This window comes from Passer montanus, unplaced genomic scaffold (assembly GCF_014805655.1).
Source record: "Passer montanus isolate IOZ18808 unplaced genomic scaffold, ASM1480565v1 scaffold7, whole genome shotgun sequence".
NCBI lineage: Eukaryota > Metazoa > Chordata > Aves > Passeriformes > Passeridae > Passer > Passer montanus.
The window spans coordinates 268,067-295,474 of record NW_024372147.1 but is presented as its reverse complement, the minus strand read 5'-3'; the positions used below and the strand labels follow the sequence as shown (position 1 = coordinate 295,474).

At 33.6% G+C, this 27,408-nt stretch overlaps 1 protein-coding gene across 1 annotated transcript in view; it reads right to left on the bottom strand.

Moving 5' to 3' along the window:
- LOC120512088 (contactin-associated protein-like 4) overlaps nucleotides 1-27,408 on the bottom strand; it is a 199,951-nt gene that overhangs the window by 117,625 nt on the left and 54,918 nt on the right. Inside the window, exon 3 of the mRNA XM_039730013.1 lies at nucleotides 8,151-8,344. Within this exon, the coding sequence (XP_039585947.1) occupies nucleotides 8,151-8,344 (194 nt within the window). The remainder of the gene's footprint in view (nucleotides 1-8,150; nucleotides 8,345-27,408) is intronic.

Sequence of the window (27,408 nt, the reverse complement as noted above, 5' to 3'; positions counted from 1 at the left end):
CACAAGGATGGTTAAGGTCTGTTTGGAATTAAATCTGGAAAGGGATTTCAAGGACATTGGTAGTAAAAGGAAGATTAGAGGAAATGTGGGTCTGATGCAGAATGATGCAGGTGTCCCACAAAGGACATAGAGAAGGAGCGGATCCTGAATGCCTTTTTGAGTTCAGTCTTTACTGCTAAATGTAGGCCTCAGGCACCCCAGACCTCTGTATGCAAGAGCACTAAAACAGGTTGCCCAGAGAGGCTGTGGAGGCTCCTTCTCTGGAGACATCCAAAATCCACATAGATGTGATTCTGTGCAACCTGTTCTAGCTGATTGTGCTTTAGAAGGGATGTTGGACTAGATGATCTCCAGAGGTCCTGTCTCACCCAAACCTCTCTGTGATTCACTCTATATTTAAACTGTATTTGCCCATTAAGAAAACTACTTTGAAAATAGATTTCAATTTTTTTTCCCCAGAAGTCTCTAAAAAGTCAGCATCCTAAAAGTTTTCAGAAGATAATTCTTACCCATTATTTACAACCTTAACTACATAGACACATTGTGAGGCAGAAGTTATCCAGGCTTCCAGTGAATGCTTAGGCATGCGTTTATGAAACAGAACAGCTACAAAAGAATAAAAGCAGATCTTAATTCCACAGTAGCCTGAAAACTGTAATTCAGTCATGTAAGGGAAGATGATCACTAGCCATGATATGTGTTTTACAGAAATGCAGATACAGAGAAAGAGCAGTAACAGATGAAAATTGGATTGAAAACACTGAAATACTATTGATAAAAATCAGATTACTAAAAGTTAAAACAGGAAATTGGGCATCTAAGTGTATGTCGGAGCTGCCAAATTCAAGAAACATATTTCCAAACTCCTTTTCCTACTTTTAGGACTTTGGTTTCAATGTGTAAAAAGTTTTCTAAAGGAAATTTAACTGTCTAAAATGGAAATGTGAAAATTATTCAAATATTACTATGTTGTAGACATGATAAATTATTTAATAACTTGTAAACTATTAAAATAGCATGACCATCACAATACCAGGGTTAAGATATTATATACTCAAAATAATTTGAGGTTTTTTCTGAAGTTCAATAACCAAAGCTTTTACAAAAAATCAGTTATTTCACTTTGTTAACTTTAAACTTCAGGAATTATACTAGGCATAAAATAAATCCATGTATGACAGAGACATTCTTCAAATTAGGTCTGAAGTCCATTTCTGAAAGTATCTTTGCTCTGTTTAAGGAGAGTGGCTGGAATAAACAAGAGGGAAGCCGAATATGTGGTCTGCTACTACTTAGTTGCTCAATAAGCCTTGAGCAAACTGAACACACTCTGTTCTGATTATCAAGATGAAATGCTTTCTTCAAAGGCAGCTTGATTTCTTCAAGCACACAATCTGTCTGTTGCAGAAAATAGGGACAATATTTTCCCAGCCATAGCACAATTTTCCTCATCCATCATAAGTCATTTTCAGGCAAGCATATGGGTTCAAGCACAAACTTCTCATATTAGAATGAAAATTATAGGGATCAGTGCAATATCACTCTAGAGCAGCCAACACCTGAAAGGAGAGACAACGAACTAATTTTTTTTTCTTTTTTTTTTTTGGTAGTTCTAATGATTTCTATGGCATTTTCCACACACATATAAAGATTACAATGTTATTAAGATAACCAATAGGTAAAGGCAATGAAAAATAATTCATTGTATATCACAATGAATTATTTTAATGCAAAAATGGTGCACTAGCATCAATATATTTAGAGTAGAAATAATATGTTTAGAGTACTGATAATCGGAGATCTAAAGAAAATAATTATATTAATGGAAAAGCATTATTTTTAACTTACAAAAACAACTCAAGATAATAGCACTGTCATTTACAGGATTTCTGCATCTTAGAAGTACAAAGTCATTTATAGCACAAACTCACTAACTAAATATGCAGAAAAGGCAGAAGCAAAGAACTGGATGCTTGTTGTTTATCTTGTAGTAGCCAAATATAGAAAGTTGTAGCTGCTTTGCTATTGGTTATGATGCAGGTGGAAACTGTCTAGAAAATATTCCTGATCAAGATCAGTCCCAGAAACAAGTTCTGATATGCAGTTAATAGTTTGCATAGCGGAAATCTTTAAAACAAAAAAGTGTCATCCCAACACATTTACATTTGTTTTCCAAAACTGCTGCTAATTTAATGACTGCAACATTAATGCACACATTTAAAATAACCTGTGAATGTCTAAATCTAGAGAGCATTTACTTCCACATGCTGTGGGATTTGCATATTTTCAAGGCATCTTGCTGTCCTTAATTAACTACACATTTTTTAAATGTGTGTGTGTAGTTTTTTTTTCCATAATATGGTCTGCCATAATATACATAGTGTCAATATATATGTTACTTCCTCTGGCATCTAAATTCCTTTAATGTTTACCCACAAAAACTATATAAGTTTTATAAAAGGCACTACACTTTTGCTGATGTTTCTATCCTTTCTTCTTTCCTTTTAACTTTCTTAAATATTCTGGGAGAGGTTAACCTTGATGCATGCATTCATCTTTTCACCTAATATAAGATATTTTATGCAGTACATTAATCATTGTGACTACAAAATTAGCCTTATTAGATTGCCATTTAAGTGTCTAAAAATAGCACTGCGGTCAGAGTGCTTTTAAAACAGAAGTAGATAGAGAAATGCTAAAGCTCATAGGGTAAGTTCAGAAATTTTATATTTTAAATGTCTTAAATAAATATTAAAATGTCTTCATAAGTGGAAGTCTGTGCATGCAAACAATTTCACAAAGGCATTTGTGCAGTAGTCCCTGTCTGTTATTATTCCACTGATTCCTTGTATTTCTGACTTTCTTCATAGTTAGTTTTTCATATTTCCCTTGAAGTTCATATTATACCTCGAGTTAAGAATATTCTCCTCCTTTGTTTTTTCCTGCCTCTTCTTGTATTCCCCTGCATCTTTCCCCAGTCAACAAAAACCATCAAATGCCTCCTTAGTCAGTTGACAGACAACACCAAGCTGGGCAGATGTGTTGATATTCTGGAGGGTAGAAAGCTCTACAGAGGGATCCAGACAGGCTGGATTGACGGGCTGGGGTCAGTTGTATGAAGAGATCTTGAAGTCCAAACACCCCTGCCATGGGCAGGGATACCTTCCATGAGATGTGCTTTCTGTCACACATTTCCTCTTTAAGGGGGATGACACCTCACACGCTTCTGTATTTCAGCATGTGTCCTTACCACGGACTGCAGTCCTTCAGCTACTCAATGGCCTAGTGCGGGTCCCCCTGGGGGTCATTACTATATGCTCTACTTTAATTCATACATAAAGAGGTTCTCTCTTTCCTGTGACTAACACAAGAAGTGTTAGGCAGTCTGAAGTCACAATACTTCAAAACTGTACCTATGGAAAATGTAGTGATAGAGTACCCATTGAAATTATCTATGGCTTGGCTTGCAGAAGTAATCAACAGAAATACTTTCTGGGTTCAAAAAGTAATTAGCAGTAGTCCAAAAAAGTAGCATATGTAAAAGTGGTAGTCTTTTGATACTAAAGTGAAGCAAATTATGATTAAGAATGATGACTCTACTCTCTAAGGAAGAGGATCATAGCAAACATGAATCACTGAGTCTAAGAAAGAGTCACCAGCTTTATCAAAACAGTGCATTCTTTAAACTTACAATGTGATTATCACAGAATACTTGTGATTCAGTATTTCTTAATCTGCAACTTTGATAATTGTGAGTTATTTTACACCATGGGAAATCTCCAGTAAAATAAAAAGACCCAACTCCTTTAAAAAGGAAGTTGTGAATATGTGTAGCAGTTCATATGCAATTAATTCTTCACCATCCATAAAATTATGGTACATACCATTAGAATAGTAACTGTTACAGTGAAAATACTTCTGTGTAAATTCACAGGGTTGAGGATATTATGATAAAATGAACTTACAGTTTTAACTTTGGCTAAGTTTAATTAAACAACCCAGTAGACCTCAGAATCCAAATGTATGTACAAAAATAAACACACATAAACAAACTTGTCTTCTAAAAGAGAATTTACTAAAATGGTCATAATTTCCCCAGATTTTAGCTATTTTTGTCTATTAGTTTTAATTTCTCTCTGGAAATAATTGTTAAAGGGAAGATTCAACACAAATAAAACTGAAAACTCAATTCCAGGTGTGGAATGGATAAATTACTGTTCTCACAGGAAAAAAAATAAAATCCACAAAACTGAAGGCTAAATGTATGTGTATTTCCATAGGTGTGTCAGAGAAGAAATAGTCAACATTAAATCAAAGAGCAATTGCATTTCTTTTGTTCCTCAAAACTCCTGCTAATGAATAACATCAGGCTTTTCTCCATGAGTTAGATGACTCATGTTTTCACTGAAACTGTCACCCATGGGAAACTTGTTATTCAAACTGTGAATTGCTATACTTCTTCCCCCTCTTAACTCCTCCCTTTTAATCTCTTTATCTTAGTACTCTACTTTTAAAATAAGAGCCATTCGTAATGTCAAGGAGAGAGTACACAGCACAAAAACTCTTGTGATAAGAAACTATGAATTTAGTTAAACCCAAAAATTATACTAGTTAAAAGGATCAGTATACATAGCCCCAAATAGACAAATATAATTACAATAGGAGATTCTTCACAACCAAAATACAGGTGATATTATCTAGAATTATGAGGAAGAATACAAATACAAATCAAGAGGATGAATGAATAGCAATTCCTCTAATAAAGGTAGTATTTAAAGCCATAAGATTTCCTAGCACTTATTGAATAAAATTGAACATATATTTTTATGATGTTTTACTGTATACCTCCTGAGGTCTGACACAAGACAAGTGAAAAGAATCATCATTTCAAGAGGAAAAAAATATGATAATTTAATATACAAAGATATTTGAGGCCTCTGCTCATTTTAAAGGTAAAAAAAGAACAATGCAAAAGATTGGGCTTGGGAGTGTGAACTTTACTGCATATGAAATTACATCCTAAGGAATAGGAACACAATAAAAAGATTGAAGAATATAAAAGGGCACAACATGTGTTGTTCAAATACTTCTATATTTATGGTAAAATTAAAGAAAATATAATATTGAGTTGAATTTATTTCTTTCCAAGATTCAACTAATCATTATCAAAGGGAATTATTTCTGTGCAAAAACATGTTTTTTACTACTAATAACAACTATTTCACTTGAGAATTATATCTTGACCAGAACTGTACCAATTACTAAAAGAGATATAAATATTGATTCTACTAAGGTCTGACTGAAAAAACCTTACAATAAATATCAAGAAGTGTGCAGAAAACACAGTTCACTTTAGAAAGACAGTGACAGTAATATCACTGAGGACAGAAATCAAAATGTATGGTTGAAATAAGAAAAACTCTATTGTAGAAAATATAGCTAAAAATACTTAACAGTACTTTATCTATAGTGACAAGAGTCCTAGGAATTAAATGCAATGGAGTTAGTCTTTCAAACACTCCTCTAGTAATGAAATTATTTTAAGCAATAAATAAAATCCACATAAAATACAAACTTTCTACAGTTATGAGAGACCAAGTAAGGCATATATTTAGGTCATCAGTACAACAAGAAAACTAGAACACTGAGAGCAAAATATATTGCAGGAGTAAAGACTACAGTCTCCATGGTGCCTCTTAAACCAATTCCCAATACACAGAAAAGTGAAAACAAATATTTAATAATTAGCAGCAGGGAAGGAACAGGGGATAATCTCACCTAACATCAGAATTTTTACATCCAAATTCAGCACTAACACACGATGAAGTGTTTTACAGGCAGGGGAAGGTGAAACGTGGTTCATTTCAACCTAAGCAAGGCACCTATAGTTAGAGGTGCCAGCCTTGGAAAACTACCCACTCCACAGTCTATTAAGAGAGTTTTGATAACCAGATAATTCACAGATGTGTAGATAATATTCTTTCACCTCAGCTGTTATAAAAATTTTACAGAGGATGAAAAAGCTGTTATAGCTGCGCAATGACACGAGTTTCAGAACCTTCAGATAAGCCATAAGGAAACAAAGACAATTCAAAACTAACATCTGAAAAGAAAAATAGAAAGTAGGAAGCAGTGAATTTGCAGACAAGAGAATTATCTCTATATAAGTCTACAAAAAGTGGTTACGAAGTAAAAATTATTTTGTCTAGTGAAGATTTCAACACAGGGCCCTCGGAACTGGACAACTTCCATCATTCTAACGCAGAGTAGAATTGAGAAAACCCTAAAAGTTACTTCTGGTCAGTAGCCCTGTAACAGGCCAATGACTCAGTTAAACATAGGACAGAAATAACACAGTAACACAGTAGACTTTATAAAATAATGTTGGAGGTTCTTGCCTTAGTGAACTTGAACATGTCATTTAAGAAGTCAGCATAAAGAGAAAACAGTCAGAGAAAAATCTATAAAATAAATAGGGATTTAAGAGTTTCAGTTTGAAACTACATCTGTGTATTAGTTTATAAAAGAGAAAATATATTCCCCTAGAAGCAGAGCTCCTAAATAAAGATACATAAAAAAGATCAATAGACTGCCCTGAATCTGATGGTTTGCATCCTTGAATTATTCATTGCTGCCTGCAAGCCATACCTTCAATCTGCATTGCAATCATTAAAATAATCATTTTTTATTAAGTTTGAGATGATGGAATTGAAGCTTCACTTTTTAGCTCCTATAGATCTAACAACCCCCTTCATTCAATGTCTGCATCAACATTTAGCTATTTTTCTTAACTTTCATTTGATATTTTACTGGTGGCAATATTCAAGAAATAACAATCTGCATCACTGTTTGCAATGCCAATATCAGATTTCAAAAGAGCCGTCATGGAAGAGACCAAGCTGCCCCACCTCTCAGATATGTTTTGTCAGTCCGTCTTAAGATGAGCAAAGACAATATTGTAGCAGCTTATGCTCATTTAACATTTGGAAAATTGATTGATATTCTTACTCCCAAAAGCCATATGGATTAGAAACTAATTTATTTCTCTTTGTTATGAAAACACAATCTGAAGCAGAAGAATGTAGCAAATTTTAAAAGCAGGATAATTATGCAACAAGTAAAACACTGCATAATCTCATTATACCATAGATGGGTTTTGACAGTAAGAGTGACAAGAACACTTTGAATTAAAAGTCAATAAAATCAAAATGCATAAAATGAAATACATTTTAACATAATGTTTAACTGCAGCAAGAAATAAGTGAAGTCTAAGGCTTAGAAAAATTTAGAAATTAATCAGCTCTATGCATGGAGAACAGAATTCACTTGACAGGATACAATAAAATATCACAAGTTTCAATATTCTTCCTCTAGTCCAAGCTGCCAATTACTGGGGATCAAGGAAAGATGCAACCCTTTTCTAAAACTATATAATCCACTTTTTCATGAAGACTTGGGACATAATCTCTCAGGTTTTGTATCCTTTGCTCTCATTTATATTCATGCAAAAGGAAAATTATGATCTTATTAATGGCTTATTAATTATAATTAATATTTACAAAGCTAGTCAGAGATAAGCAGGTTACAGCATTAGAAACTAGGCTCTGAATTGGATGGCCAAAACTTAAATATTGCTTAATTATTTTTTTTTTAAGACACTGGGATTTGCTTGTTAAGATTTTAATTCTTTGATTGTTTCATTTTATTCTTACAATAAAGTTAAATGTTTTTATGCACAAAAAATGTACAAAAAACAAAGCAAGTGTTTTGTTTTGTTTTGTTTTGTTTTTTGTTTGTTTTGTTTTTTAACCGTATCTAAAAGCCAAGTTTCATGCACTGGGATCAATACTTTCCGGAAAAGAAGTTTGCCATACATAGCAAGACAAAAGAGATTTTGTAGTACATTTTTAATCCTCATAATAATTCCTTGTGTCTTAATGGAGTACTTCTATGGCTAGGTTTTTGATGCTTGTTTGCTTTTTACTGTCTTTCATCTTTTCAAGAGCTAAATTGCTTTGTATATTTAATTATCTAAACATTTTTGGTGTAGTTCTTTATATTTTACAGCTTTGCTTAGATTTGCAACAATGCACAGTAAGTTGCCTTTAAGTCTTTGCAGAAACGTAATTTTCATTATTGAAAGAACATACCCAAATGCTTTCTTCTTGACGATATTGCTTCCAATTCTGTCCACTGTCACTGAACATCAGAAGGTAGCTGGTTACCCAGTCTGAGCTCCCATAACCACCTTGAGTAGCAACAGCAGTAATCTCAGTTCTTTCACCAAGATCAATCTGAAGCCATTGATATTTATTGGACACAAGTGGAGACCAGCCACCAGCACCTTAAACAGAAAGAAAAATAGTGAAAAGTATTCCTAAAAATAAACAAGTTAGCACAAAACTTGTATATACAAAAATAAATTAGTTCATTAGACATTATCTAACTAAAATGTCCATCTCCAACACAGGGTTTTCAAACTAAATGATTGTTAGGAGTCTTTTCCAACTCAAAAGATTCAATGGTTCTCTGATTCTAATTTAAGATATAGTTGCATCAAAATTATTTTGATATTATTTAGCAAATATTCTGAAAATGTATACTAAGTTACTAGATATTGTAACCAAATCTAACTATTCTAAATTATTAGGAATTGATTCACACACTTTTCTCTGTCTTGAAGTTATAAAATAAACTTTACAGAGTAATTTTTACCAACCAGATTCTTCAAGTAAAACATCTGAATTTTGTCATTTTATTTTTTGCATCTAAATTTCATTTTTATGTAGACTAGAAAATCTCCAGAGATCCTGTCTAATCTCAAAGATTCTGCATGATTCTGTTCTGTGAGTCCTGGATATATAAATTTGTATATGAAACAATAAAGCATAGTTAGATGACAAACTTAGATGGCACATGCTCTTTAAAATGACAAAAAGATGCATAAGCAAAATGATAAGAGTATGAGATATATACATGCAGTTTCAAGTTCAGACACATCTGTCTACAAAGAAAAAAAATTGCCCACAGTGTAGAGCTACACCTCCAGTATTTTGACTAATCAGAAAGATATTAAAAGGAAGAAATTAAATCAATTCAGCGCTCCTTTGTCTTCCTTTGTTTGCTTTTATTTCCTCAGATCATGCTAGTTTTCCTGTAAAGCTGGGCAGAAAAGGTCAAAGGTAGGTATCAAACAATCTCATAAGAAAAACTACCAGTTTATGGAACTACATTGCAAAATATGCAAGTATTCAGACACAACAACTGCTGAGTTTTATCAGAGAATGGTAAAAATTAAAAAATATCTATTATTTAAGAATGGATTTAGATCTAACTCTGAAAAACACAATATAAGAGGCACCTTGAATAGTTCTTAAAGCATGCATACACAGAACCAGAACAGACATATCTAGTTTCCACAACAATCAGTTAGCTACAATCCAATTTTATGCTTGTATGGGCTTCAAGATGTAGAAAAATTCATAGCCAAATACTACATATTGCTTAATTCTGTTTAGAGTCATACGCCAAGTTCCTAACATTACTTCCTCTAAGAAAGAAAAAGAAAAAAGAATTTTTACTTCGGGATGCAAAACTGTCACTTAAATATAAAATGGTGGGAAACTATACAGGTATTCATAAATCGCAAAAAAAAGTGAGGTCCATTGTACAGAAAGAACTGTGAGATAAACATGAAGTCCCATACATGTAACAATTTCTTTGTCCACACATTTAAGAGCTAATTAAAATGTAACTGAATTAAAACTATGGAGTTAAATATTGTATATATTTTTCTCTCTTTATCTAAATCAGTATTTTGAATTTTATGTAAATATGTGATTTCAGTGGCTGCACCCCAATTACTCTCAAGCAGATTCCAAACCTTTTCTTTATGACCATATAAATTCATCTTTCAGTGTCTGTGCAGAACAGTGTTGTGGCATCAAACAAGAAAATTTTGTGAACAGTTGTCATGGGAGTTAAACAAGGGTCCTTGCACCCACAGGCGGAGTGGTCCACATTCACATCATATACCTTATCTGTGACACATGCCACATAAGACTTAGCTGCCACCTTAACTTCCAAAACCTCCATTCATGCATGAACACTTACAGACACAACATTCTGCAGTGCTGTGTTATCCAAAGCTTTAGAATTAGATGTCACCAGAAGTTTGGTGACATTTTTGAACTGTCCGCTTGAAAGGCGGGGTTGAGTTGTAATTAACAGTAGTCTGGCAGACTGTGCTGAGTGTGTAATTTGTGAATTCCTTCTTAGACAAAACATCTTCACTTGGTGACTGCAGAACTTTATTCAGAATGAAGTAATTGAAATTAGAAGGATATTAAAAAAATGCCTGAAAAGCAGTCTATTATGGCAGAACTACTTGGCACTAACCTGAGGTAAGTACTCCTATCTTTAGTACTGTGTTTTCCAGAAGTTTCTGTAAGGCATGCCACCACGTAGTCTATACCCCCTCACCATGCTGCATACATCCAGAAAAGAAAGACACTTAGATACACAGTGTTCTAATGTCAGGGCTGTTTGATTTGAGGCATTACAGTAAAGATGCAGTCCCAGAAGTCATCTATTAGCCCTGTACTCACCAATACAATGTAAGACCCATAAAGAATAACCACTGAGCAGAAGCAGGATGATATCTCCAACAGCCTGTATTAAGCCACAGTCTGGACCACCAGGTAGAAGCTGCAACATGTTTCCTGAAAAAACACTAGACTGGTTCACACAATGCTTTCATCTGTCAAAGGCTCTTTATGAGCTCTTTTTGTCTAACTGTCCAGCAGCCAGGTGTCCTCCCAGCATCTGACTGCCACCTGAAACATCACAGATATGAAATGTTTGCTCAGTCCTGCAGGAAACACTAGTAGAGCATGTTGGCTTCTGACCCAGCATTCTTTACAGTGTGTCCTGTCCTTGCAGCAAGATTAATGTGTGTACCAAACCATAGTCACTTTTGGCTGTAGAATACATTTGGGCACAGTGATGCACAGAAGTTAGCTGCATAACAGATGTCAAAAGGATCTCGTTTGTCAGAATTCATGCTGTATAGTGTGGGTGTTTCTGGGAAGATCTGTAGAGGTCTTAAACAGCTTCTCACAGGGATGCAGATATCATCTATATTAAACAAGGCTGTGCCAAAATGCAAGAACACACAGAGATAGACTAAGATTTACAGGAACATAATTTTGTCATCTCTCAACTTCCTGAATTATTGACTTTGAAGTTTCCACCTTATTTCTCTTCTCTCTTCTTTTGTCAGTACCTTTTATGTAAAGCATATGTTTTCTTCAATTACATCTGAATCTATGTTCTACAGTGACTGATGAAACATCTTTTGTTGCAAACTAACAGCAAATCACAAAAATAATTTTCAAAGGAGAGAAAACCTGCATGTAGAGTTCCTTTATTTGAACTTTATCTCAGGGGGCTTTTAACCCTTTCTATTTTCTACTGTCTTATGCAACATACCAAAAATCTACATTCAAGCTGCCCAAGCATGCAGAATTCATCCTTTATTTCTGGTAAAAACCCCAAGCATTACATAGCTTCTTTTTATGAAGAACAAGCTACTTTCAAGTTGAACACACATGTAATATAAAAAATCTTTTCATTTCACTTATAATTCCTCTTACATTCTTTTAAATACCAGTGCTTGTAAAATGTTTGTGCACGTGATGTAATTTTTTTAAGTACATTATTAGTTTACTGAATATATTTAGCAATATTTTTTCTGAAGTACTAACTCCTTTTCTTAACTCATGAATTGCTGTCTTTCAATTGCATTTTACTAAGAACTTGACAGTTTTACTTGATGGCTCATAGTAAATGAAGGATCTATGGTTACTGGGAGAATTAAATCAAAGTTTAGAGTTTCCATCAATCACTTATACATACTAACTGATAAACAGCCTCCTTCATTTTCTGTGATATTCATCAATAAATTGATGATTGAAAATTAAATGATTGAAAAAATTCCTAAGTTTTTGATGTTTTTAATGCATTATAACTGACTAATTTGTGCTAGATTTAAAATTTAAGCAATCATGCATCTTTCATATTTCAGATTTTGCCTGTGAAATTCCATTATTCTTCATTTCTGTTTCTACAATATTATAACATTTATTTTCAAGTCAGTTAAGTGAAATATATTGGAGTTTCCTCACACATTCACTCCAAGTAATGCACAGTGCTCTTCTGTGGGAGTTATACAAGGTGGCACCATTCATCAGTTCAGTCAGCAATTTCTTCATCACTACCACTGCCAAACTATAAACAAGACTGCAGCTTGAAATTAGTTCTAAATTTATGCACTAAATTCAAGCAGAAGACTTGCTTTCCTTCAAATGCCTCTAGATATTCTATTTCTAGAATTCAATTTTTATGCTCTTCATATGTAGTTTAAATTTTATTATCTACCTTTCTTGCTTTTGGAGGTTAAAAATCCTCTGCTCTCTCCCATGACCGTCAATATAAACAAATCACAACACTGAATGAGTATTATTTCATTGCCCTGGTACCTGTATGCTAGGATATGTGTTTAAAGAGCTTTTACTTATATTTCCTTAGCTTCACTGGCATGACAATATCATTATCACTAACATTGAAAATAGGAAAAAAAAAAACTCAGCAAAGTTAGCAAATAGCTACAAGAGAATAAAACTCAAAATGACTGAAGATAGGGTCCAAAATCTCACACCTAGGGCAGAAAATACCTAAGTATGTAAACCACAAAACAGTCCACGATGCCTTAATATCTGCTTCTTCACATGCAGTTCATTAGACAATTTAGCCAGCACCAGCACTTACACCACTCTTGAATTCCATTATTTTTTTGCATATTTAATTGCAATAATTGCAAGAATTGTATTAGCAACAGTTAAGGTTTAAAACTAACACATATCAGAAAGGATGCTTTCCTTTGATTAATCAAACTGTGTATTTCCCATATGGATCATTTAACAGAAGCTGATTTTAATTTCAAGTCAATAAAGTTGCAGCAGGGACGAATTTGCCTGCACTTATTACAAAGCAGATTTTCTGCATGCAAGCAATTGACAACTGAGTCTTCTAATGTTTTAGTGAAATGAAAAATGACTGGTTTACAGCATTCAAAACCTATAAAATACAAAAATATGACATTATTTAATTTCTTAAGCTGAATAGTATCCTCTTTCACAATCTGAGAATTAAAAATCTAGGTGTATACCTATATAAACAGTCCAAGGGTTTTATTCTTTAAGTTTATTGACAGACAATAGAGGTGGAGAGTGGGGGGCAATATCTGGTAAATGATGTCGATGCATTGCTAGCAGGTGACAACCCTCTTGGCCCCTTAAAAAGGTGTGTAGAGTAACAGCATTGCTGTGATAAACCCCTAGGCCTTTTTATTTTAGCTTCCTTTGTTTGAAAGAGGCAATTCAAGATATAGAGCTCATAGAATTAGAAATTCCCATTTATAGCCTAGCAAAATGCAAGGAAAGTAATTATCAAGAAGAATCTAAATAGCCAAAGATGCTAAAGAGCATAAATCACAACTTGGCTTATTTTTCAGAAAGGCTGTGGGAAAGTTATCACAGCAGCACTGTTCTTAGCCATATTTCAGTGATAAAAGACAAAGACAAAAGCCTCAAAATTTGAAACCAGGGATTAACTGAAGCAAGTAAACCTGAGAAGAAATGAGAGACCTTGAGCTATGAATAAGATATATAGGACACAGAATTTTATTTTTTCTTCCACAGACATTGAACAAGCCTGAGAAGTACAGCTAGATCAGAACCTAGTTCTGCAGTCACTGCTTCACATATAAAATTTCTGCATAGTAATTTTCAACCACACTTTTGATAGCTGTTCTTTTGCCTTTGGTATGTAGCGTGATGCTCTGCCTAAGTGAAGATAGAACAGCCTGAACTCTACCATATCTGCCATACTTATTGATTACATATGGAGAGGAGGAGCTTTTTTGCTGTTAAAGAACACTGAGGCCAGCCTGACACATCAATCCCAAAGCTAATATTCTGATATATTAATATTCTAATATATTTCCCTACAGAAACTCATACCAGTGAAGATGCAGCATATAGACATCCTTATAAAGGAACCAGCAAGTGATAATAGTCATAATTTATCTACAGGCTGCTGAGCTGACACAGCTGGCTTCAAACATAAGAATGACAGCCAACCACTTTATACTATGAAAGCCCATAGTATAAGTCCCTCTTGTTACAGCAGGGACTTGCAACACACTCCTTCTAGGATTGCATGTGGAGATTCCTCCCTTGAGTGGGGACACCCCCTCAAGGCTACTCCTGGAGTCCAAATGAAAGAGTTGTTCAGGGTCATTGGTATGGCTGAGTAACATAAATCTCCTGTTAATAATTATTTTGCTAGTCTTAATATAATTACTTCAATGTTGCTTTAAAAAAAGTAGATAAAAATATACTGTGCAGGAAGTAACTTTGATTAAAGTTTTTTTGTATAATCACTGTCATCATCAATTTAAAAAAAAACAAACATACTTTATTCATATAAATATGTTTGGTTTGCTGTCCTTAATCCTGTTGGAAACAGTTACATAAAGGCTGAAATACACCTACATAAACCATTAGACATAAACTTTTGACTAAGTCTGGGACTAGGATGGATCCTGCCTCACCTAGACTCCTCTCTAAGAAGGAGTTTGCTTTGCTTAAGAAAAAAAAGTGTTTCTTTCTGAACTTTGTGACTTCTCAGGAGAATCTCCTTGACAAACTTTATTTGAAGTTTCCATTCTATTGTTTTCTATGAGATTATTATCAGGACTAAAAAGTCTTTCTCACAGTCACGTATTATCTATATTTAAAAATATCATACAAAACAACCAATCTTAGCACATGAAAAACCAAAAGAGCATTCAGTGGAGGAAAATCCAGCTCTTTAAAAAGAGTTGTTATTGCCTGATGAAAGACCTATGTCTAACTGGTCTCAAAATGCACAGCCTTAGTCCATATGGAAAAGACTCACAAGGATCATTGAGTCCACCTCTTAAGTGAATGGCCCATAAATGGACCAAACCTGCATCCTTGGTGTTATTAGCACCACACTCTAACCAACTGGTGTTTTCATCTCCACAGTCTCTTTTCCTTCTGATTTTAAGATTTGCAAGTTAGGATGATATAGGGCATTCAGCCAAAGTGTACGATCACAAAAATACCTCTTTAAAGATTACTAGAACAAGGGGCTTTGAATAGTTGGGGAATCTTAATACTTCTAGTACACAGTTATTTTCTGCATGAAAGAGACATTACTGATATGAAGGAGACTAAAAGCAGGTGTTACCTATCATTTTACCAGTGTATAAAAAGACTCCATGGCTGTCCGTCAGGACAGTGTCATGGTTTAGTATCCTTCCACAACTGAATTTCACAGGAAATCATTCAATGTCTGCACAACTGTCCTTCTCTTTTAGAATGGTTTAAATAATGTAAGTTGTATCTAGGAAACCAAGTATCAGCTGAACTTGTCATAGCTAGTAAAATGAACCGAAGAAAATTAAGAAATACTTGAACATAATCCAGCTTCATGTATAGCTTCTTAGCTGTTTTCTGGTCTTGTCTTCCTATGTTGCAAAACTGATAGATATGAGTTAAGCTCAATATAAAAAAATGTACAGAAACAGAATGGAATCTTGGATATATTTCAATGAATCAAAAACAAGATCTCCCCTTCAAAGAACTCTCCTGATTTATGTTCTCTTTTTGGAAAACAGTACTTATCTCTGTATATTACAACAAAACCAAATCTGATGCACTATATAATCTCTGAAGGTCTTCAGTACTACCCTTTCTTCTGAACATATAAGACATCATTTTCTGGATTGTTAGGGAAGCTCTTGGCCAGATTTCAGAAAATACTGTGAGAGAATAACTAAGATACACATTTTTGAGGACCTGATATCAGAACTTCTCACTCACAGGAATATATCATGATGAGACACAATGTTTATTTGAATAAAGACTGAAAAGTCCCATGAATGGCATCTGATTCTGAAACCTATAAGTTACTTTTGCTGTTAAGAAATGAAGGAAGATATCTTGCCTCTTAAAATCTGAAGAATGAGATTAATCTACCTGAGTAATTTCCAGAAATAAGTATAGAAAATACAATTATTTTCTATACTTATTTCTGGGGGGAAGTTATGTTTTCTAAGGAGTATTTCACAAGTCACATGCAGAGCTGTTTCAATAGAAATCAAAACTACTAAAAAAATTTCATCTACTTTTGAGGCAAAACATAAAAAGAGCTATATTAATGTTTCAGCCAGACAGAACTTTCTAAGGGAGGTGGGTGTAGCAGTTACTTCAGTGGCCTCAAAGGTAGAATAAGCTTGTAGGAAGCTCTAACCTTATTTAAGACATTCTGGAACTGAACATCAATTAAGAAAACATGTACAATCTTAGAAGAGAAGGAGCAATTGCATTTATTTTTTTCAACTGTCAGAATATTTAATATTTAAGGAACTTAACTTCCAAAATTGTGACAGGTACTATAAAATGAATATTAGGTTTTACTAATAATTTGTGACAAGTAGTAGTTACTATGTCAAGAGGAGTTTCAGAGGCATTTTGAATTTGAATCAGCACAACACAAAGGCACTAGGAACTGGTATTAATAGTGACAAAGTTTGATCTACTTTGAATCATTCAAACAGAAGAAGGATAGATAACTTTATTTCACTCCCCCTTCTGCATTAACAGTAAAGTAGGTGAGTGAGCAAGTCAGTGAATCTCATTTTACGCTTCTTCAGAAAGCTCTGAAGACATTTCTCCTCAATTAATCATTATGTAAATATATCAAAGGAGATAGTTTGATAAACTGACATAGTTTATCAACAGGAAAGCATACTGGCAATGGTTCAAAGACCTGTCAAAGCCACTATTTTGCTCAGATTTTTCATCACTAGCATACCACACAGTGCTGTGAATCACTGCCCTATAGTACAAAACATTCTTTTCCAGTGTGCACTAGAAAGCCCAACTTTGAGTAAAGAACTTTTATATAGGTAACTGTATGTGAAACTGTAATTGTGTAAGATATAATCTGAGCCACTCTGAGCCACTTCTGAGCACTATACTAAAAAGGTGGTTTTTTTCTTCCTCCAGCAGGGGAGAGGTACTAAAAAAAAGTCATTGCAAGAGATCTGTGCTGAAGAAAAGGACTTGTTCTCCACCAAGTTTCTTAGGAAAAACTGTTTTGGAAATGTGCCAGTTCATTGCAAGACTTACATCATTCATGGCTATTACTGTCCACTTTTACTTGATGATAAGCAAACTATCTCCCTTACTACAACCTAGGAATTTCACACAGCAGTTGTACACCTTTTTGGCACATATTCTGACAATATTCCAAGACTGAATATAAAACAGGACTTAAGCTGGGAGACTGTCTCTTCCTCAAGAGAATGGATCCTTGCAATAGTGCTGTTCCCTTCTCTAGCCTCTGGTCATATCCATGTTTAGGATGCTGTACTAGTAAATCCTACTCTGCATGAAGTACTTCCTGTATTTAACCTTCTCTCTCTTATTCTCCATCAGTGAAGTGAGGATCACTTATATCTTATCACTGCACATTTTATCTGAGGCACTTATTTTGTTCATTTTGGTTCATTTGTTCATAATGATGAACAGAAAGTTTAATGCGGTAAACAAAAATAATGAAACTTCATTGCCACCATCTTTCACTACACCACTGAGTTTAAACAGCACTCTCACTTAAATTTCTGTACTGATGTAATTTCTTGTATATACAACATTATGTCTGGAAATATAAACTAATTGTGTGGAAATGAAAAATATGTATTTATTGCATAAATATTTGTTACAATGAAACAAAAAAACCCCCATTGCTAGCCCAAATACACCATTCATTACAGTTTTATAAAGTTATATAACTTTTTCAAGCTAATAAATTTTTATATATTCTTTACAGAGCAGCTGCTTTCACTGAGCCACCTGCATTCGTTTCCCTCACTCAGTGGTCTTGCCCAACATATTATACTCCTGTCTTGCAATTTAAAGCTAGTAATGATAATTAGCCATAGTTTTCATGGCCAAAAATATTTTTATATTGAGAAAGATTATTTACAGTTAAACATCTGCAATTAATTCATTTGTAGACATTTTAGCATTTTTCTTATTTTCTTAGTTGTTTTCCGTTCATTAGTTCCAGGATGAAACAACTATGCAAACTCAAAATTTGAAACCAAATTAAACCTGTATTTTTATCATTTACTCCTGTTCACTACAAGATCGTGTGCCAGCCCAATATTTTACTGACTACAGCCACAGAATTCAAAGAAAATGAAAGAAAGCACAAAATATTTTGCATTGATCAGTTGGCCTTAGTATATTGACACAAGAAGACTGAGTAAGTATTTGTCACTATGACAGCATTCTGATGAGGTTTTTCAGCGTAATTAAATTAAATTTCCTAATACCAGCTACAATCCCCAGTGATGTGAATTACACCAAAACATATGTGCACCTAAATTGTATTTTTCTGATCCAAACATGTTACTGTACAAGCTGGCTTGTACTGATAAATAAGAAACCCAGCCTGGTTTCATGAATCAAGCTCTGGGTTGATAGACAGGGACCTTCACCCATCAGGTTCCATCCTGAGCTGCAGGCATCTCCCTGGCCAGGAGCTGGGCTGTGTGAGGATCAGGCCATTGAGCTGTAGAGACATGGCAGTTTTGAACTCCCTCTATAAGAAGGCTCTCAACAATAAGACAGGCTGTGTGTCCCATGGAGCTTTGGTGTGTGTGTTCGTCCCTGTCTCCAACAACCGACCCCATAGAACACGTGGATTTTAACATTATACAAACATTCCTTTGTGATTTTTGTTCCTGTCTCCTCAAATATAAATCCACCACTTGAACAGGAAATAGTGACACTTATTAAGACCAAATCCATACACAGATATGAAATAACTTTTTTTTTAACTTCACTGCAAAAAAACCCTGGTAGGTGAATATTTCAGCTATTACTGTATTTTCATTGAGGATTTGCCTACTGCTTTGAAGAATATTGCACAGCAGTATCAGTGAACTGTAAAAGGATCAGCAACAAGTTAAAAAATACTATCCATCAAAATCTTAAACCCTCTGACGTTTATCACCCAGTTCTAATATATAACTAGATGTACCCTCTCCAGTTTTACTTAGCAAAGTGATATGTTTGTATACTTTACAACAAAATGAGCAGGACAGTACCTTTGAGCAGATGAACATTTTTGTGCTTGTCATTTTTATCACTCCTTTAATCTCAAACCTTAATAATACACTTTGGTACTTCCAGTGGTACTTCTAGAAAATCTATTTCAGCCTTCAAAATGCTGATTCACTGTGTCTGCCACCTGCTTCAGTACACATTATGCTTTCAGTACAGCAAAGCAAACAGAAAAAATATTGACACCCGCAGTTTACAAGCAAAAATACTCTAAGTATACATATTTAAAACAGAAAAGCTCTATTTTATTTCCTTTATTGTGGGTGTAAATTACTACAGCTACCATCAGACAGACACTCACCAGCTCCAGCTGGTTACGAGCCTGCATATATATCTGATATGCACAAAGAGAATGTGATTTTTTTAAAAAACAAGTGCAGTGTCAGCTTTTTGTCTTTAAAGTCTGTTTGTGCTTATGTCTGTACAAGAATATGAATATTCTGCAATGGAATGACTAATACTCTATAAGTCAACTGAAATGTCTAGTCTAATTACATTTTGGCTTTATTTAAGGTACAATTATAACAGTATGCATGTACATGTGCAGTTCCACTTCTGTAAATTTTCGAGTGACTTGACCTGACAAGAACATAAAAGGATGAGGTAAAACTGGTACATTCGTTATCCCCTATATATACAGTGTTTTCCTAATTTGGTGTTCTAGTCATTACTCACAGCATTTTGTTACAATACAAATATTTAACTTGTAAATATTTGTCACATGACACTTAGCACTTCATTAATTGATATCTATAGATGAGACACTCTGCTAGATGCTCAGCTGGGAAGTTAGTATAACTTTCCCGAATACCTGTACTTAGTTTCCAATAATATTTTCCATAATGACCTGAATAATAAAATGTTGCTAGAGAAATGTATTATGGAGCTTTTGGAAAGTCAAGATTTGACCAATCATTTACTTTCCATGGTCCAAGATTCTATTCTTATAAAAACAATTAAAAAAAAAAAGATATACTGCTTCTCTTCAAATCCAAGTCAATTTCTGGCTGTGTGTATTTGTGTAACATCTGTGTTTTTCAGAGTTCATGCATTATGATCTCATTATTTTCCCACATAATTTGGAAAGAAGGGCTCACAAATAAGAAGAGATTTGAATATTTTAAGTTTGAGGTTTCAACCTTTTTATACAGCATTAACTTCTGACTCAGTTTTACTGGCATAAAGCCTGAGAGATAACAATGATGACTAGAATGGAATTTCATTATTAAGAAATATAATCACATCTGGCTTGAGTATCTAGGACATAACACATTTGTTGGTTAAATGTTTAAATTGTAGGTGGTACACTATTAGTAACAGAGCTTTATTATTGTTCCAATTGTTATTATTGTTACAATATTGGAGGAAAGAAATTATTAATTGAGTTACCTAACAATGAAGAAAAACTGCAGTTCCATTCACTTAAGTTTTTGTCACTCAGGAAACTTCATTTTTCAGCACTCTGAATCTTTTTTTTTTTTCCCAGAGTATTATGATAATATTAGTCCTCAGTTGTGATTTTCAAAAACGGCATTATAATGTTTATGAAACTAAATCAGCCAGTCTTGACAGACAAATTACTAATTCAGGGATTTTTTATTTGCATCAGATTTAAGACAACTGGTGTATAACTAATTCACAACAAAGCTGTATTACTTATAAAATTATGTTTAATTTAAAAGCTTTTCTTAGACTGAAAAATGTTTATTTATGCATATTCAGGTCCCATCTTTAAAGGTCATCACAGCTTTTTACTTTTAATGACGGCCATTATGGACAGCTACTGGAATCAGACTACATAACATACGTAATGATAAGTAAATCATAGTAGTGGCTGTGTAGAAAAGTTTCTACAGTTTTCAGAAAAGCAATATTACTGCTAAAAACCTTGGTGGATTGAACAGTGCAACTTCTGCCAGTTACCATGATCTAACTTTACTTTTTTCTTCATAAGTATTATATTACTTAAAATATTGCAGAGAATTTAAGTGACAGTCAAAATAAAAATAATGTAATCCAATGCAATTTACTAATGTTTATATTGTCTTTTCTTGCCCTTAAGAATTCACTTTGTGAAGTGAGACTTCTTTAGCATGATCCTGATGAACTGAAGTTTATCTGTTATCAGGAATTACTAATCAAATTATTGTATTTTTAGGTACAAAATCACTTAATTGCCAATTACTTTCAACTTCTCTCAACACACAGGTAGATAAAATGTTAATTAATAAAATTTAAAAACTCATTTAAGACAAAATGAAAGGCAAAAATATAATAGGATGTGGCCAGACAATATTTTTTCTTCCTTTAAATCTACATTTATGCAATTATTTATTCCCAACTGCAAGCTAAGGTCCAACAGCATTATTGTTGTGGTGCTGCTCTTTATGGAAAAATGTTCATATACCAGCATAACTAACTCTATATCCTGAAACATTATCCTGGATTATAGGATATCCTGGATTATAGGATATAGATAGATATTCAATTAAATAAATCATACCGTTCTCTCTGCATTTTTTTTTAATGTGGAAAGTGTTATGGAACTTTAGACTGCTTCGAGTTGAAGTTTTAGCTCTCTATATTGAAAACATTTTTAGAAGTAGATTATGAAGTAAACATCATATGTATGTATATATGTATACATGCATACATACATCTATATATATGTATATTATATGCAGAAATATACATAAACATATCATATGTGTGTGTGTATGTATATGCATGTATAATAGAAAAAGAGAAGCTGACTCAATCCATCCAAAAATCATATATATACATACATACATATACATATATATATATATATATATATATATATATATACACACACACACACACACACACACACACACACAGATCCCTTAACATCCTTAAAATCTAAAAGCATATTATTTATCTGATATTGCAATTTAAGGTGGCTAAAAATTGTATGTTACTAACTGGATTGCAAATGGATTTATGAATTCAAGAACGCACTTCTGGTTTACTCCTGGGTAGTCCAAAGAGATTTAGTCAAGGATTGAAGCCAAATTGATTAAAAGCTGTCCAAGAATAAAAACTCACTCTCTGCCTCTAAGAGATGTGGATTTAGAGCTTTAAACTTCTAACTGAGACATTATGTATATTACACTTTTGCCTGCATCACAACACTTATTTTCTTGGGTTTGCAGGTTTCGGTCCTTATGAGGAAATTCTGTCTACTTGTACAGGGAAATGAAGATGTAGTACAGTAAAGATTTCTTCACACTGAAAACTACTATTTATAGAATACTGATCTTTGTTATTAAAAAGTAGGTGGTAGTGAAACTGTTAATAATTAAGGGTGGATATTTAATTAGTTGTGCATTAATATCTGAATTTTTTTTTTGCTGTGCTTGTCATTTGTAGAAGGAAATAACCTTTATTGTACTACCAGTCTCTCCTTTTACTGGGCTACAACAAAATCAGAAGCTAAACAAAAGGAAATAATTTCCAATTGCTTTTGCCAGAATGTTAGTTTTACAGTCGTGCAATAATAATAATGTTGACTGAGTGTAGAAGCTGTCAAATACTGCAGTTGGTTGAAAAGTTAATATTCTGCGTACCAATACTGAAACAGTTTCATATCTTAAGAGAAGACCAAAATAGAAGCCAAAACCTCACAAAAAGCCTATGACATGCTTTAAAAATTATACTAACAAATGAAAAGAAATATAGATAACGCCTATAAAATTTGGATAGGAAGGTCAACATGCTCTTACTTCTGGTAATTAAATTTAAGTGGAGCTCCCAGCAAAAAGATAACTTTGAACAGAAATAAACTTGCTGTCTTAGTCAAGACTAAAATGCTATAATAATGCAGATGACAGATTAAAAAAGGGTGTTAAAAAAGTCCATTTTTTCACAACACTATTTGTTGGGAAGCAGGGTAATAAGCTTTCCCTTTTTTTGTCACCAGAGACATTTTACCCCACATCTCTCATCTCACATCTACTACAGACAGTTACGAAATAACACACAAAACCAAGCTGCCCAAGTTCTAACCATAAAATTTTTATATGCTTTGCATTTTAAAGTGTCATAGAGAAGCTTCTCTTCTGGAAGATAATTAGGATTTTTGTAAAGCTACTAACATGTAGGTACTTCAAAAATAAGACAAGCAAGAATGTTCTATTCCCTAACACTGTTAAAGGGTATATCTGCAGTATCACAGACTTAGCTGGGGGTGAAAGGGAGGAAATTAAATTGAATGTTTTTGCAAAATACACTAGTATAAAATGAATTTCTGTAATTTTTAAATGGTTAAATCAAATATACAAATGTATGATACTGCATACCAAGATATTATACTCTTACCAAAAAGCAAATATCTGCTCTTAGGTAACAGTGTTGGTAATTCAGAGGGCAAAGTACAGCCTGTAGCAAAAAACTCAATGACGAAAATCTCCCCACAAATATTACGTTAGGTTTTTTCTTTTACTTAGTATCTGAAAATCTACCATATGAGCAACCAGTGAAATAAGAGATCTGATAGCTGAAATTCCACTTCCAACTCCTATTCCTTTAGTAATTAAGCATCAACAAGTATGCCATATTTTACTCAATAGGATACTATACAAAAGGGCTTGGAATGGGCTACAAATCAATCACAAACCTGCCCTCAGCTTATCATATTATAGGGGCCTTTTACAGTTAGATGTCAGCTCTGAATGTCGATTGCCCAACCATAGCTTGCCAAGAGCTACATGTTCTTCCTCCCTTATTAAGTTACATGAAATTGAAAAGATATAGATCTGGATTTCAAATCCACTGATCTGTAAAAAAGGTACAAAGAATTACATTATAGGAAATCTTGGTAGTATGGTTTATTATTAAGGTTATCCATTATTTCCAGGTATTTCAAATTCAGTCAGACTTGTAAGTAGACTGAAAACTTGCACCTTTCAGGTTTATTTCCTCTCTTTTCCTAGTTTTTTTTTTTGTTTTTTCTTATCTGAGAAATGCCTTTAGCATTCTAAGATTCATAGAAGGATTTTGTTTATTATTAGGTGATGAGTATGTGCCAAGAATATGCTTTTTTTTCCACCTTTTTCTTATCAACCACCACATTTGGCTGATATATAAAACAGAAAAAAATTATCAAGATATTATTGGGTTATTAGTTAAACCTGAAAGGTTTGCCTGCATTACTCCACAGAAGTACTGGTGCTGCTGAGATTTATGGGCTAACACCAGGTACAAGAATCGAAATGAGAAAATTTATTTTGCAGTTTATTTCCATCTGCTTTCTTTTGGTGAAGAGAACAATCAATACAGGAAGATAAGAATTTGATCAAAAATGAGAAGTATAGACTGGTACAAAGAACACTGTGACTTAAAGTAGACTTCTATTATAGCAGTTTAAAATAACTGCACTAGATTCATCATAAGTACTGAATGTGTGAGTATATGAAGAAAGTATTTAAATAGACTGAATAAGGGAATGGCAATAAATGACACACAGAAAGAATAAATTGCAATCTTGGAAAGAATATGTTTCTTGAATGTTGGTTTCTTTTTAGTTTGTTTGGTTTTTATTTTTTTGGCCATAAATATGGATCCTGTAAGATGAGGAAAAAACATGGTCAAACATGTCACACAAATGAAGGATATTGTCAGTAGTCAACTTTTTGACATGGATGAGATCACTAAGATACTATTTGCTTTTGATTAGATGAGAAGTCAAAAGCTTATTGTTGCAGGTGACGTTCAATTTTCATAGGGATTTTGAGGTGGAAACTGTATTCTGATATCTATTTTCATGTTTTGTAGGACATCCTGTATCTGTAAGATCAGTTCTTACCTGTGACAGTCAGCCAGGAGCACTGCCTTCATATTTGGTTTGAATTTCTGGTAGTTCAACTGTGAAATTGAGCCCAGGCAGTCTGGAACCTGGACTAAAGGCCAGAAGGACATTTTTAACCACATAAGCCAAAACTGCCCCAGCAAGCACAAAGCCATAAAAATAATTGTGCCTTTGTCTTTTCTGATCTTAGAAATTGTGAAAAGGTTAGGGAAATGAGTGTAAAAAGCACATAAAAGGACCTGAGAGCTACTGCAAGTGGAATACAGCCAGAAACTGTACTGGGAATATGGTTTCCCTCAAGCAAAATTTTGACATTTAGAAAATTCTTCTTGTTTTTTATTATGTATGCCCTCCCAGGATGAGGCTCCAGCTGCTTCAGATCCTGGCACTAGGTCAAACAGTACAGCAGCATTCATACTGCAGCTTCTGGTGTTATAATTCTGTGTGCCAGAAATCCCAGTTCAGTCTCAATTTCACCAAATTTTTCCTGGTTTCTTTGCAATCCCCAGTCCCACAAAATGATGAATACCTGAGGGAGAACTGCTTAAAAGCCGCTCAAAACATCCCACTCTAGCTGAAAATACTACCTTTGAGACCACAGTGAGAGACATGATTGGTCACATAGATGAATCTGGAAACAAGTTTTTAAGAATTCTGGGAAACATGAACACATACAACTTTTCTGGATTTGTTAGAGAAAAAATAGCTTGCATTACTATTGAGAAATGAGAACAAAGCCATGGCAGGTTTTGTGCTTTATCATTTGATTGTGAAGAATCCTACACACGCATATCGGCCCCTTACCCTCTCTACCCATACCAGTCTGATTATGTTAATCTTTGTTTCCATGTAAACATAGCAGAAAATTTTAAGGACTCAAAAATGATCACATAACTAATTTTATGTGACAAATACTCATGTAATAGCAAAAAAAAAAAAAAAGGCTATTTGTTGCAGTTATAAAAAGAAGGTAAGGTGGGCTTTTTTGTTTATTTTCTTTTGCTTTATCAGGAAGTAAGCTGAAATTACTTTTTTTTAATATGTATATATATGTATATGTCTACCAAAAGATTAAATGATAAAGCTTTTCATATTTCTGCAGGCTAGAAAAATAATCAAGGCTTCTTAGTTATCCAAAAGGCAAAACAATCCCTTGAGGAAACACAGTAAACAATGTAATGACTTGTGAAAGCTATGATTTCAATGGATCATTTCCTTTTTGCCTGAACTGCTCTTTCATGACTACTCTTCTAAGCTTACCAATTTCAAGGTCGACTTTTTGCTAAATGTGGACAGCTGGCCTTCTGCATCATATTAGAATCTAGTCCTATGAGTATATACAGATATTACTTATTATACAGTGATTTCCCTACAAAATGTATTTTAAAGTTATTACTGCTAATAGAGGGTGTGAAAAAGGTAATATAGAATGAAGTCTGGTTAAGTAAAAAAAAGTTTTCAATATATAAAAAAAACCTTATACCTAAATGTGGCCACAGAGCTAGAGGATAAGTGCAAAAAGCAGAGTTACACCAAAAAAAAAAAAACTTACAGGACTATGTCTTTAAAATAAAAGAATCCTGATCCATCATTAAAAACCAATAGCAAAACCAAACTCTGTTCTGGTTTATTGTATTTTAGATTAGGTATGAGGCACACATAGTTAATGCTCAAAGAGCTTTTGCTCCTATTCCTACTGAATATTTTCTTCTTAGCAAGATTAGAATGTATGAATATGTTAAACTTTGCAAAACTATCAGAATACTTACATTTTAGTAATTCAGAATAGTTTACCTTTAATAGCTGTACCTTGAAAAACTGTAAAGCATTAATTTTTAAGGAAATTTAAGATTGTTTTGCACCAGATACATTCAGGAGCAATTATTTTATAAAAAAGAAGAGGTGTCCCTTTTACCAACTAGTGTCCACTTAGAATGCAGTACACTTTTTCGCAATGTAATGAGTCACACATTTAATATTAAAAAGAAAAGAACCACAAGCATATTCAGTTAACAAGGTGATTATTTGTGACAACACACTGAAGATCTAAAGAGGTAAAACAAAATCATAAAAAAGGAATAAATAAAGGAAAATCACATGCATTGTCCAGAATTCTTACAATGAAGGAAGTCAAAATGTCTACTTAAACTCTCTTGATTTATGAATCAAAATATGCTTATAAGATGTCTTGAACACTTTGCACATAAATATTATTAAAATACAAAGAAAGACATGAGAATGGTCCACTGAAAATCTTATTAAAAACATTTTGTGTAAAATGAGCTGGAATAA